The 14,780-nt window shown below is 41.3% G+C and overlaps 1 protein-coding gene across 2 annotated transcripts in view; it reads right to left on the reverse strand.

Moving 5' to 3' along the window:
- The window catches only part of pit (probable ATP-dependent RNA helicase pitchoune), a 341,853-nt gene that overhangs the window by 12,057 nt on the left and 315,016 nt on the right, over positions 1-14,780 (reverse strand). For both annotated transcript variants that reach the window (XM_080282378.1, XM_080282377.1), the window contains one exon: positions 10,871-11,002. In XM_080282378.1, coding sequence (XP_080138504.1) covers positions 10,871-11,002 — 132 coding nt within the window. The remainder of the gene's footprint in view (positions 1-10,870; positions 11,003-14,780) is intronic.

Consider the following 14,780-nt stretch of genomic DNA (forward strand, 5'->3'; position numbering starts at 1 on the left):
TCTCCCCTTAGGGGTCGCCACAGCGGATCACCCGTCTCCATCTTACTCTGTCTTCTTCTTCTCTTGCACCTACCACTCGCATGTCCTCCTTCGCTACATCCATAAACCTTTTCTTTGGCCTTCCTCTCTTTCTCCTGCCTGGTAACTCCATTTCCAGCATCCTCCTTCCAACATACTCCTAATCCCTCCTCCGCACATGTCCAAACCATCTCAGTCTCGCCTCTCTAGCTTTGTCCCCAAATTGACTTACGTGTGCTGTCCCTCTAATATGTTCATTTCTAATTTTGTCCAACCTCGTCACTCCTAGTGAAAAACGCAACATCTTCAATTCTGCTACCTCCAACTGTGCCTCCTATCTTTTTGTCAGTGGTACTGTCTCCATTCTGTACAACATGGCTGGCCTCACTACAGTCTTATAAACTTTCCCTTTCATTTCTGCAGAGCCCCTTCTGTCACAGATCACTCCTGTCACCTTTCTCCACCCACTCCATCCTGCCTGCACTCTCTTTTTTACCTCTCTACCACACTCTCCATTACTTTGAACAGTTGACCCCTAGTATTTGAATTCATCAACCTTTGCCACCTCTACACCTTGCACCCTCACGGTTCCCCTGTCATCTCTCTCATTTACACACATGTACTGAGTTTTGCTTCTTACTTTCATTCCCTTTCTCTCCAGTGCATATCTCCATCTCTCAAGCTCGCCTCAGCTTCCTCCCGGCTCTCACTACATATCACAATGTCGTCTGCAAACATCATTATCCACGTATTTCTCTGCCATCCTGACTTTCTCATACAGTACCACAGCTCCTCTCTCGGTACCCTATCATAAGCCTTCTCCAAGTCTATAAACACACAATGCAACTCTTTCTGGCCTTCTCTGTACTTCTCCATCACCACTCTCAAAGCAAATATGGCATCTACAGTACTTCTCCCTGGCATGAAGCCAAATTGCTCCTCGCAGATCCTCACTTCTCTTCTCAGCCTAGCTTCCACCACTCTTTCCCATATCTTCATTGCATGGCTGATCAGCTTTATACCTCAGTAGTTGCTGCAGCACTGCACATCACCCCTGTTCTTGAAAATCGGAACTAGAATACTTTTTCTCCACTCCTCTGGCATCCTCTCATCTTCCAGGATTTTTGTTAAACAATCTGGTAAACCACATCACAGCCATCTCTCCTAAGCTACTCCATGCTTCCACTGGGATACCATCTGGGCCCACTGCCTTGCCATCCTTCATGCTCTTCATGGCATTCCTCACTTCCTCTCTGCTGATCTCTTGCACTTCCTGACTCACTACCTCCAACCTTCCCTCTCTCATATTTTCTATATTCATCAACTCTTCGAAATATTCCTTCCACCTTCTTAGTACTCTCTCCTCACTTGTCAGTACATTGCCATATGCATCCTTTATCATTCTAACATGATGCACATCCCGCCCAGCTCTGTCTCTCTGCCTGGCTAATCGGTACAGGTCTTTTTCCCCTTCTCTACTATTCAACTTCTCGTACAGCTTCTGGTATGCCTTTTCTTTAGCCTTAGCAACCTCTTTATATATATATATATATATATATATATATATATATATACACAGTGGTTTCTCGAATTTCAATAAGCATGAGTACCTAAAAATCACCGCGAAATTCAAGGAAAAATTAGTTTGGGTCCATGGCCTCCAAACCTAACCATGTAAAATCATGATTTTTTGCCCACACCCCCTGTAAACTTTATGAACTATAACTGTGGTTAAGTAACTGTAGTTCTGCATTGTATTGTCATACTGTCAGCAAGTGTATACTTGGTGTATTTCTGCCCTTTCCTCTATTGCCATTTCTCCTTTGGCTGCGAAGATTTAGAGGTGCCAGACTGCACTTGTCCATTACCACTGCTACCCGAAGAACCACTCTAGCTTGCCATCTTGAAACAGGTAAGTTGCGACAAAAATACAAAGAAAATACATACAACTAAATTGCAGTGAAATGCATGTCCACACATGGAAGGTACAGGCTGAAAGTGCGGCACTTGGCCGTAGAGGGCTGGCTGCTAGCAGGACAGTCTTTTCCTTGAATTTCTCTTGTTATATCTTCGAGTTATTACAGTACTGATTAGTTAATAATACTGTAAGTATATTTATAGAATGACACGGAACAGTCCAGGGTGCGAATTGTCCTGACGGGAAATCGTCCATGTTTTGACTGGGAATTATCTGACGGTAAACTGACTTGACGGTGAATTGTCTCGGAACCATATCATCGTTTGCTCCACACATGAATAAATGATGTTGATTTTCATTCTCTTCTTGACACATGTCACATACGATATTAGGTTAGGCTCATACTTTTTCTTATAATTTTCCTTTGCTTCTAGCATTTTGGTTCGCATCAAAAATATTATCTTTGCTTGTTTTGGTTGGAGTCTGGCCCTGAGAGCATATGTCATATACGATATAAAGTTAGGCTCATATTTTTTCTTATAATTTTCCTTCACTTCTAGCATTTTGGTTTGCATCAAAAATATTATCTTTGTTTGTTTTGGTTGAAGTCTGGCCCGGACAGCATTGAAATGCGTGACTTTGCATTGAAATGTGAGGTAGGCAGACCACTCCAAAATGCACCGAAATTTGATTCATCAAATTCTAAACTGTCGAAATTCGACAAACCACTGTGTGTATATGTATGAGTATATGTATATGTATATGTATATATATATATATATATATATATATATATATATATGTATATGTATATATATATATATAGGAGGAGGCCGTAGCACGGGCCGAACAGGGTAGTACTCCCGAGGGGAACGGGAATGCTGGTGATAGGGAGAGCTGGAGCTCCTGTTTCACTAGCTATCTAACCATCCCCCTTTGCTGACCCTTTCAGTGTGACAGTAACATGGAGAGTAGACCAGCATACTCTCCCAAACATTTCCTCTAACTATCTATGCACTACACCACATGCACTTTACATTTCACACAACGTATCCCACTACGTTACAGGGGCTGGCGCCAGCAAGGGCATGCGGCCAGAAAACTTTGCCCCCGCTACCTAGTGGCGGACTTCTGGGGGGAGGCGTGGCGGGGGTTCTGCTGGCATAGATCATGGGTCCAGGGCGAGATGGGGCTCAGGCCTGTGCTAGAGGGTACAGGGCACTGCGGTTCCCAGGCTGCCGCTTCCGCTCAATAGAGAGGGGCCCAAACCTGGGAGTAGCGCCCCAGGAGGCTGCCCTATCAGTGGGTGTATAATGGCGGGATAGTTGCAGTGCTAAGACGCGCTTGGAGGGTGTCCCTGCAGCTGTCCTGGGAGGGTGCCCCGAGGCCACTACCACAGCCACTGGTAAGCTGGTGGGCTAGGGGTCCCAGATCCATTGCCTGGACCTGGGATTGTGAAGTGAGTGGGACCTGTGCTGTGTCTGTCCCCATTTATTAATACTGAAGGTGACAAAACAAAAAAGGTTTCAAAGCAAGCCTGAGGACAGTAAATCACCCATGGGGATGAGGGTGGGTTCACGGAATGTGGGGAGTTTGAGGGGAAGAGCAGGGGAAGTCGTTGAGGCATTCAGTAGGAGGTGGGTGGATGTGGCGTGTTTGCAGGAAGTCGGGTACAGGGGTGGATCAGCCAGAAAGATTGTTGGGAAGGACTGTTGTTATAAGTTGTTTTGGCAGGGGGGGACAGACGGATATGGAGGTGTTGGTGTGATGGTTGCGGAGAAATGGGTGGAATATGTTATGAATGTTTTGAGAGTAAGCGATAGAATATTGGTAGTGAAAATTCTGTTGGGAAGAAAGATAGCTGCGATTATATCGGCATATGCTCCACAGGCAGGATTGGATGAATCAGAGAAAGATAGATTTTGGGATGATTTAATACGTGTAGTGGGTGGTATGCGGGATGATGAGATAGTGATTTTGGGAGGGGACTTAAATGGTCATGTAGGTGAAGCAGCACAAGGTTATGAAGGAGTGCATGGAGGATGTGCATATGGTCTAAGGAATGCAGAAGGGGAAAGGATACTCGAGTTTGGGGAGGCAACGGACATGATTGTGTGCAACACATATTTTAGGAAAAGAGACAGTAGGTTAATTACGTATGAGTCTGGGGGAAATAGCAGTCAGATAGATTATTTTCTGGTTAGGAGGGCCGATAGGAGGTTAGTGAGGGATGTTAAAGTTATAGGAAGTGAGGAGTGTGTGCAGCAGCACAAACTATTGATTTGTGATATGGTGCTTAAAGAACAAGTGATGAAAAAGAGGACTTATGTACCTAGGAGGAAAATATGGAAGCTGAAAAACCAAGTAGTAGGGGATGCCTTCTATAGCGAGTTGAGGAGAGTGGTGGCTGAACAGGGAGCTGTAGACAGAGGCGTTAATGAACAGTACAGAGCCCTCAAGAACAATTTCTTGAGAGTTACTGATGTAACATGCGGCTGGACAAGAGGACCACCAAGACATAAAGTAACTTGGTGGTGGGATGAGGGTGTAGAAGCTGCAATTAAGGAGAAAAGAAGGCTTTTCCAGGAATGGAAGAAGGGTGGTAGCAAAGAGGAATATTTGGCTGCCAAGCGTAGGGCTAGGAGAGAGGTATACAGGGCAAAGTCTGAGTCACAGAGACAATTACTTGATAACCTAAATCATGGGGAAAGGAAAAATATATTTAGGGTGGCAGGTCAGGTGAAGAGGGATAATCGGGATATCATAGGTGAGCAGTGTGTGAAGAATGATGAAGGAAGGGTAGTGGTGAACAGTGAGGATATTAAAGATGCATGGAGACAGCATTATAACCGGTTGTTGAATGAGGAGTTTGACTGGGACAGGGAAGGTTTGGAGCCAGCAGATCCAGTGTCTGGCCCTTGGCCTTTGATTGATACTGCTACTGTGAGTGAGGCAATAGGCAGGATGAGGGTGGGGAAGGCAGCAGGTGTGTCTGGGTTGACTGCCGAAATGTTGAAGGCCTCAGGCGATATAGGGGTAAGTTTAGTCACTGACCTGATAAATAGGATTATTTATGAGTGTGTTGTCCCAGATGATTGGCTGAAGAGTGTAATTGTAAATGTGTATAAAGGGAAGGGTGATGCCCTGGAAAGAGGAAATTATAGAGGTATAAAGCTTTTAGATCAGATAATGAAGGTAATGGAGAGAGTTTTAGAAGGTATGATTAGAGAAAGAGTGAATATTGATGAGATGCAGTTTGGGTTTATGCCAGGTAGGGGGACCACTGATGCCATATTCATTGTTCGACAGCTTCAGGAAAAATATATTGGTAGGAGAAGGGATCTTTATTTTGTTTTTGTTGATTTGGAAAAGGCCTTTGACAGAGTCCCTAGAGAGGTGGTGAAGTGGGCAATGAGAAAGCTTGGCTTGGAGGAGTGGCTGGTTAGGGTGGTTATGGCCATGTATGTGGGTGCTCACACCCAGGTGAGAGTGAATGGAGATTTGGGTGATGAGTTTTCCGTGAATGTTGGTGTGCATCAGGAGTCAGTCTTGAGTCCCATGTTGTTTATCATGGTACTTGAAGCCCTTTCACGTGACTTTAGAAACGGACTCCCGTGGGAGTTGTTGTATGCTGATGATTTGGTGTTGATTGCAGAGAATGAAAGGGAGGTTGAGGAAAGGTATAGGAAGTGGAGAGATAGTATGGGGCAAAAGGGTTTAAAGGTAAATGCAGATAAAACAAAAGTGATGATATCTAGGGTTGGTGGCGGTACTGTCAAAGACGAGGGAGAGTGGCCATGTGCAGTTTGCCACAAGGGCGTGGGAAGTAATTCCATCTTGTGCGGTGTGTGTGATAAATGGGTGCATAAGAGATGTAGTGGTATCAGAGACAGACTGCGAGATAATGCTGATTTTATGTGTACAGCGTGCCGGGGTGAGCAGGTGGCGATCGTCAGACGTGAAAGGATTGAACTTGCTGGTGAATCTCTTGAGTGTGTGGAAGAGTTTTGTTATTTGGGAGACATGTTGTGCGCTGGAGGTGGGGCTGGAGCTAGCTCTGTGGCTAGGGTGAGAAGTGGTTGGAAGAAGTTCAGGGAGCTCTTGCCTCTCCTGACAATGAAAGGGCTCTCCCTACGTGCTAAGGGGTCTTTGTATGCAGCATGTGTTAGGAGTGTAATGCTGTATGGCAGTGAGACCTGGGCAGTGAAGGAGGAAGACATTCGCCGGCTCAGACGTACAGAAATGACAATGATTAGGTGGATGTGCAGTGTGTCCCTGCGTCCAAGGCCTGGAGGGGCTGGGTTTACAATGGAAGAGTTGAGAGGTAGGATGGGACTGGAGTGTATTGGTGTTGTGATGAGGAGAGGTAGATTGAGGTGGTTTGGACATGTGGAGAGGATGGGGGATGATAATTGGGTGAGGAAGGTGAGAAGTGTTAATATTGGGGGTGGGGTTATGAGGGGTAGACCGAGAAAGACGTGGGACGAGGTCATTAAGTGTGACCTTAGGGTTAAGGGACTGAACAGGGAGGCTGTAATGGATCGTGCAGCATGGAGAGCCGCCATTAGGTGACCAAGGCCGACACATGCAAGCATGTTGGAGCCTTTAAAAACGAAACGAATATATATACAGTACAATCCCTGCTATCCAGTATCCAGACAAACGGAATACTCAGAAAAACAGGAAAATTCAAGGGCTGGTAAAAACGTCAGTAAGTTATAACTGCGCCACTTTGAATGGACCGCCAAACCGCCGTTTTATCGTGTCATGCAAGGCTGGGTGAAGTTGGACTAAGCGAGGTGAAGGCATTTCTGACTAATGTAAATCCCTAGTAAATCCTCTTAACCAGCCCTCCTCTTCCCTCTTTCCCCTACTTGAATTCAGTCATCCTCCACACCCTCCACAATTTCCACAAATCACCAGTCTGCTTTTTACCACCAGACAGTAAACAAGCTCTCTTGCTGTTGTGTTGCTCTGATGGACAGTAATTTCAACACTCCAAAATGTCTAAAGAGCAAACTAAACGTAAGCGTGTCGTGCTTACCTCGAAACAGAAGCTGGACATATGCAATAGACTTGAAAAAGGCAAACATTATACAACATTGATGACCGAATATAATGCAGGAAATCCAACGATTTATGATATCAAGGCCCAAACATCCAAGCTTAATGAATTTTTCATGAATAGCGAGACAAGTAAATCCATCGAAAAAAGGCATACTCTTCATCGTTCGAGTGGTTTTGCTTAGAAAGATCTAGGGGAGCACCTATTTCTGGTCCTCGTATACAAGAAAAAGCAAGAGAGTTTCACAGTAAAATGAATACAGAAGTCGAATGTGATTTCAGTGTTGGATGGTTAAATCGTTTCAAAGACAGGCATGGAATTTGTAAACCAGACATCTCGGGAGAGAGCAAATCAGCAAACGCTGGTGTTTTTCTTCCTAACGGACCGACTCTAACTTGCACCACATAAATTCATTGTAGAACGCATGTGTGCTGGCAGAGATGAAAAAAAAAATGTTAATAGGAATGAAGGTTTACTTTGTTGGAAGAAAAAAAAAAAAATATATGCTTGCACTTCATATGTACATCATGTATTTTATTTTGTGCAAAACAGCTGATTGGCGGCGGGTGAAGGGTGGAATAGTGGTCAGTCGGGGCCGGGACTGGTGGCTCAATCGGTAGAGAGTTGGCCTGCAGTCCTGACGGACCCGGGTTCAAATCCCGCTGAGGCAGGGAACAGTTTAAGGATTTGAATTTCAGAAAAATCAGACTTTACTGATGTACCAGAAGGCCCGCCGACATGTCGTAAAAATACCCCCGCTAATACCAATACACCAGTCCTGTATGAGACAGCCCTAGCATGTATTCAGTATGGACGGTGGGTGTTAGCGCCGAAGTGGTGACATGTGGAGGTGTGCAGTACGTAGGAGGACTACTGGGCCTTGAAAGCAGGCTGTGAAGCCTATGCCCAGAGTCGGTCACATAAAAAAAAAAAAAAAAACTGATGTGGGGGCACAGGTGTCGTGATAATTTACCAATAAATATTCAGGATTTTATTTCTTTAATTTTCCACATTTATGAGTACATTACATACAAGAAAATATTCGGTAGTTAACAGAATGGACTCGTGCATTTTGCAGTCATGCCCGTGCATTATGACCATGGTGTGTGTTTACAAGGCAATATTTCAGGTGGAATCTCTTAGTGTGCCCCCTGATGTGAGTGGTGAGTACCTGAATTGTATTTACTGCTGTGATAATTATCGCCTTTGCATAGATTTGAATATCAGAACTACGGGAAAAATCTGTAACCAGGAAGGTAAATTCCCCAAGCCGCCCGGTTAACTGGGATTGTACTGTATATATATATATATATATATATATATATATATATACTGTATATATATATATATATATACACACATATATATATATATATATATAAACATATATATATATATATATAAATATATATATACAAATATATATATATATATATATATACAGTAAAATCTCAAATTTCAACAGTTTAGAATTCGATGAATCAAATTTCGATGCATTTTGGAGTGGTCTGCCTACCTTACTTTTCTATGCAAATTCGCGAATTTCGATGATCTCAGGGCCAGACTCCAACCAAAACATGCAATGATAATATGTTAGATGAGAAACCAAAATGCCATAAGTGAAGGAAAATTATAAGAAAAAGTATGAACCTAACCTAAAATCATATGTAACATGTGCTCTCAGGGCCAGACTCCAACCAAAACAAGCAAAGATAATATCTTTGATGTGAACCAAAATGCTAGAAGTGAAGGAATATTATAAGAAAAAGTATGAGCCTAACCATATGTGGACATCCATTTCACTCCAATTTAGCTGTATGTATTTTCTTTGTACAGTATTTTTGTCGCAACTTACCTGTTTCAAAATGGCAAGCAAGAGTGGTTCTTTGGGTAGCAGTGGTGATGTACGAGAGCAGCCTGGCACCTCTAAATCTTTGCAGCCAAAGGAGAAATGGTAGTACAAGAAACAGAAGAAATACACCAAGTACAGTAACCTCTCAAATAACGCGAGGGTTAGGTTCCTGGAGAGGTCGCGTTAGTTAAAAACATGTTTTTTAAACATAATATTCCCATACGAAACAATCGTAATACTGGGGGTTACGTTCCTAGACTCTGGGAAAGTCTACCCATTTGGGGGGTTATGCTACTCTAAACTTAAAAGCAACAATATTAATTTGAAGGAAAATCCACGTAAAAAACAAAAACAGTATATCTGGGGATATATAAACAACATTTGAGCCCTAGCTGGGCTGAAATGTTGTTTACTTCTCCCCAAATACATACTGTTTTCGTTTTTTACGTGGATTCTCTTTCAATTCTGCTTCATTCACGGCATTGTGAAAGTTCCTTACCACTATTAATGCATTAGTAGGTCATAAAAACACTACAGTAAAAGCAACATTTTCATTACAGTAAGTAGGTCACAAACAATAACAACACAGCCTCACTTCATCTATGCATCACTCGTCGTCTGCTGCTGTCCCTCCTTACCCCTCTACCCCACCTCCCACCGCTCTCCACCCTAAATTTGTTGTCCCTCCTCGCTCTGCTGTCCTTCCTCTTCCTCTTACTCTGACTCCAGTGCTACTGGTGATGAAGATAACAGTTTTCTGTCTTCTTCATAAAGAACTGTTCTATCTTGGTCTGAGTGGTTTTCTTCTTTCTCTTCTGCAGCATCAAGTTGTAACAATTTAGATCTACCATCACTTCCCCGGCCAAATTTTGTCTGAAAATGAGCCAAATTGCTCAGAATGGGGCCAAACATCATTTTTGAATATTATAGTTCGAATAAAACCAGTTTAAGCAACAGACAAATAAAAAATTGAATTTATGCATAAACTGCCACAAATGGTCTATCAGCTCGGGACTGTCCAAGGCGCGCGCGGCTAATCTGAAACCATCACATACGTGTAAAGTCGCGTTAAATCGAGAAACCCTTGTTAGTTAAACATCCATCCATTGCCAGACGCCATGTATCCCAGAAGCGGGGTGGCCAAGGCTTAGACTTAATTGTTTTACAGGGAGGGGCACTAATCCTCCACCAACCCCACTTAATACGTAGGGAGAATACCTCCTTAAATATTTGCTCGTGTTAAAACGAAAACGCGTTTTTTAAACTCGTGTTAGTTGAGAGGTAACTGTATACACTTGCTAACAGTATGGCAATACAATGCAGAACTACAGTTACTTAACCACAATTATAGTTCATAAAGTTTACAGGGGGTGTGGGCAAAAATTCATGATTTTAGGTACTGGTAGTTAGGTTTGGAGGCTCCGGACCCAAACTAATGTTTCCCATAAGAAGTTCAGTTTAAATTTCGATGTTTTGAATTTAATGCGGTTTTTGGGTACATATGTCCATCGAAATTTGAGATTTTACTGTATATATATATATATATATATATATATATATATATATCTATCTATCTATCTATTGCCAGATGCCATAATCCCGTCAGGGGTGGCCATTTGACTTTGAGTTAGTTGTTTTACAGGGAGGGGCACTAACCCTCCACCAACCCACTTGCTGATACGTAGGGACCACGTACAGTTTGGTTATATGGTTACCACCCAGCGCTGTATATGGTTTCTTGGCTTACAGGAAACCATTTGGCTTGTCACTCAATGTAAAGCCATCTGTAATGGAAAGAAAAGCAATAAGAAGTGACAGGAAAGATGGGACAAATAGGAAGAGAGGAGGGCAGGCACAGAAAAAGAATGATACGGGCTAAGGAAGAAGTAGCCAGCACTACATCAAGTGAGTGGATGATGGTCGCCACCACCTACCACACTATATATATATATATATTACACACACACACACACACACACACGCTTGTATATAACTGGGTAGTTTTTTTAGTACTAACCTTTTTCAAGTCAAGAGAATTTATATCAAAAAAGTCCTTATTTTGGTGAGAATTGTAAGCCCGAACATATCCTTTGAAGGCCTCCTTACCACTGCTGTGCAGGAAATAGTTCTGCTTCATGAGCTTCTCCAGCTGTGAGAGAAAAAAAAAAAAAAAGAGTTCATACTTCTCAGTCTTTTCTGGTACTGTACATGCAATCAATATCAATGAACAACTGTATACAGCAGATACAGTAGAAGTTTTTTTTTTTTTTTCTTATTTTTCTATATCAGTATAGAAACAAATGAGAAACTGTGTCAATGTTTCATTGCTGTCTAAAACTCTGCTATGCCTGCTTCCTCCAACTTACAGTACAGTACACCCTCACTATAATGGACTAATTGGGGGAGGGCCACATCAGTTAACGCCGACAGTCCGTTATATCCAAAGGTCACCCCCTGAGGTGGGATTTCAAGCACATGTTTGAAAATAAATGAGTACAATGGCATATTCTAGATAACCTATACCCATTTTACACAAAATTGACCCATAATTTCACTGTTTTGCTGCTTATTTCACATCCTTGTCATGGCACTTCTTCATGATTAGTACAGTCTTACTACATTCTGTTATTACAACTCAGCAATCATGATTTGGAGAGAGCAATTTCAGATCAGGCTGGAATAAAATGGGTAAAAAATACATGTAATGTGCCCCATTGTGCTCATTTAACGGACAATGTTCTTTACAGCCAACAAAAAATGAGTGGGTTTCATGGCGTCTGCTACATACGATATCTGCTATACCAGAGTCCACCATAGTGAGGGTATACTGTACTTACTTAATGGGGAAAAATATACTGGGAAAATATACCAGGCACCTTTATAGTAAGGATTTACTATGCTTACTTGATGAGGGGGAAAGTTAAATTTTGGTATGCATTTCTACTTGTAACAGGGACTCTGTACTACCTATCACTTTCATTAAATGATGTACATGCATAACACTGATTTTAATAAACTGCCTACAAACATCAACAAAAATAAGTAACAAAACTGCTAGAAAATGTTACTATAGGTATGTACACTATATGTCATAACAAAATACCACTGACGACACAATGAAAAGCAAAGCAAGTGAAATGAATGAGGTGGTGGTTAAGTACCCTACATGTATGCATACAACAGTTGCGTGGCTGATGAATGATGAATGGCAGAAAGGAATGAAAGACTATACATGTACAATATTAACTCGAGGTGTATGTATGCTAAGTTTTATTTTCAAAAAGAGAAATTAATGTCAATGGGTGCATTCACAAAGTCCCAAAAGTTGTCAATCTTCACCTGATAACTTGATATGAAAAAATAAAAATGTGGCCAGCTAAACTACAGTTTTGTATGTATTTCCTTTATTAGTCTGTTTGTAAGTATAATTTTATGAACATATTTACTCAATAAAATGAAAAAAAGAAACTTCAGTTTGATAGAGTTGAAAGGAATTTCTAAAGTAACCTAATATACCATCTAAATTTCAGGAAAAATATTGTTTCTAGCTTAAGTACAATCATTTACATTCTTAGTCATGTCTTTTAATACAGTAATCCCTCGATTATCCGACATAACAGAGCCAAAGCATGTCTGGGTAATGGCTCCCTCCAGATAATGGACTCCTCTCCTGGTCCCCCTTCATACATAACCTGACACTGAAAGTCACTGTAAAGGGACACTATAGTACATCATACAACATGCTCACCCTTCTCCCTCTCACTGGAGCAAGAGGGGGAGGGAGGGAGGGAATGGAGAAGGAGAGAGAGAGGAGGGACCAATGTTACGTTATCTCTTCCGTTTGTTTATTCGAAGAGGCACACTTATGTCATTCCTGTATTTATTCGCTCTCTCTCTCTCTCTCTTTCCTCACACAAGGTGCATTCATTTTACTTCACATATTTTTGTCTTCATCATCATGTTCTTCATCTTCATCTTCCCTTTCATTTTTACCTTCACTTTCAGTTCACTCTGACATTCACATTCACTTTTATATTCACTTCCACACTCACTTTCACTACTACTTTCATTTTTATTTTCATTTTAACCTTCACCTTCATTTGCATCTTTACTTTCTCACTTTCATGTTTACCTTTACTATTACTTTATGTTCACACCTTCACTTTTGTATTCCCTTCTTTTACTTTCTCATTCCCTTCATTTTCACCCCACCCTCTCTCTCTCTCTCTCTCTCTCTCTCTCTCTCTCCCACCAGAGAGGGAGAAGGAGGGGAGCAATGGGGAAGGAGAGAGAAAGAATGGACCAATGTTACACTATCTCCTCAGTTTGTTTATTCAAAAAGATGCGCTTATGTCATTCCTGTACTTATTCTCTCCCCCCCACCCCACACTGGGCACTTCCATTGTAATTCATGTATTTTTGTCATCATCATCACCTTCACTATCACCTTCCCTTTCATTTTTACCTTCACTTTCAATTCACTTTGACATTCATATTTGCTTTCATATTAACTTCCATGCTCACTTTCCCCTTCATATTCACCTTTACACTCACTTTCATTATTACATTCATTTTTATTTTCAATTTCAATTTCACCTTCACCTCCACTTGTATCTTTACTTTCTCATTTTCATGTTTACTATTACATTCACTCACCTTCACTTTTGCCATCCCTTCTTTTACTTTCATATTGCCCTTCACTTTCACCTCTCTCTCTCTCTCTCTCTCTCTCACACACACACACACACACACACACACACACACACACACTCACTCATATGGATGCATATATAATCTTTCCCTCACTAAAAAATATGCACACATATGCACATACATGCACATATGTACACATGCTGTACTGGGAACAGCTGAAGGGGTCTCTAGTGGACGTTAGATAAAATACTGAGCCAGACAGTACGGCGCCACTGGGCTATTGGCACAGCCACCGGACGCATGCATTTTGTCTACGTAAAATGGAATAATGCACGAATGATGGTTTAGAACAACCAGATCATTGCGACTGGGTAATGGATTGTCCGGGTAATGGCTGTCCGGATAATATAGGGATTACTGCATAGTGTTAAATAAAATTTTCAGACAAATATGCCTATAATTATACAATACTAACATCAAGTCATTTGGCTGCAAAATGCTTACAGGGATCAGGATGAAGATTATATACACATGTCCGCATCAAAAGTTCTGTTGCTGTCTTCTTGGAAACATTAATACTTGAAATTTCAGTGGCTTCAACTTTGCATGATTTCAACTTCATAAATTAAGAGTTGGCACATTCACTTCTGCATTTGTCAGATGAAACATTAATCTCTTTGATAACTAAATGATAAGTGTTTCATATTAAACATGCAGTGAGACTTCTAATATCATGTGATGAATGCTCACGGGCCACTTGTCATTCTAAGCATTCTAGTACAGTACCTGTTCTGCAGTATTTCACTTACTAATCATATGTAGAAAATAGTATAATAACCAATGATTATAGTACTGAAGAATTTATGTACTGGTCATCAGTAAATATCAAGAAAGGGATTTTACAAAATATGCGATTGTGCGAACAGGAAGAGTTGACCAAGTTCATAATGAAATCACCCAGCGATCACTGCCAACTCCTCAGTTTGTGAATGCTCCCATTGTATAATATGCAACTTAAAATTCAGGAGGTACTTTATATAATGATGATATAACCAAAATCACAGCTTTGGAAATAACTTAAAGTTTTGCAAATTTCAAATGAAAAACACTCAATGGCTATTAAATTGAAAATCCCTCAATCTTCAAACACACAACTGATGTAAATAATAAAGTCAAGCTGTGTATATGTCTGTCTGTTCGTTTTTTCATTTCTTTCATGAGAACAGTAACAGATACTGTCCATGGAGTGTCAGAAAAGTACCAAATGAAAATTT

Source organism: Coenobita brevimanus, chromosome 93 (genome assembly GCF_032717465.1).
Source record: "Coenobita brevimanus isolate Jiangsu-jjx chromosome 93, ASM3271746v2, whole genome shotgun sequence".
Taxonomy (NCBI): domain Eukaryota; kingdom Metazoa; phylum Arthropoda; class Malacostraca; order Decapoda; family Coenobitidae; genus Coenobita; species Coenobita brevimanus.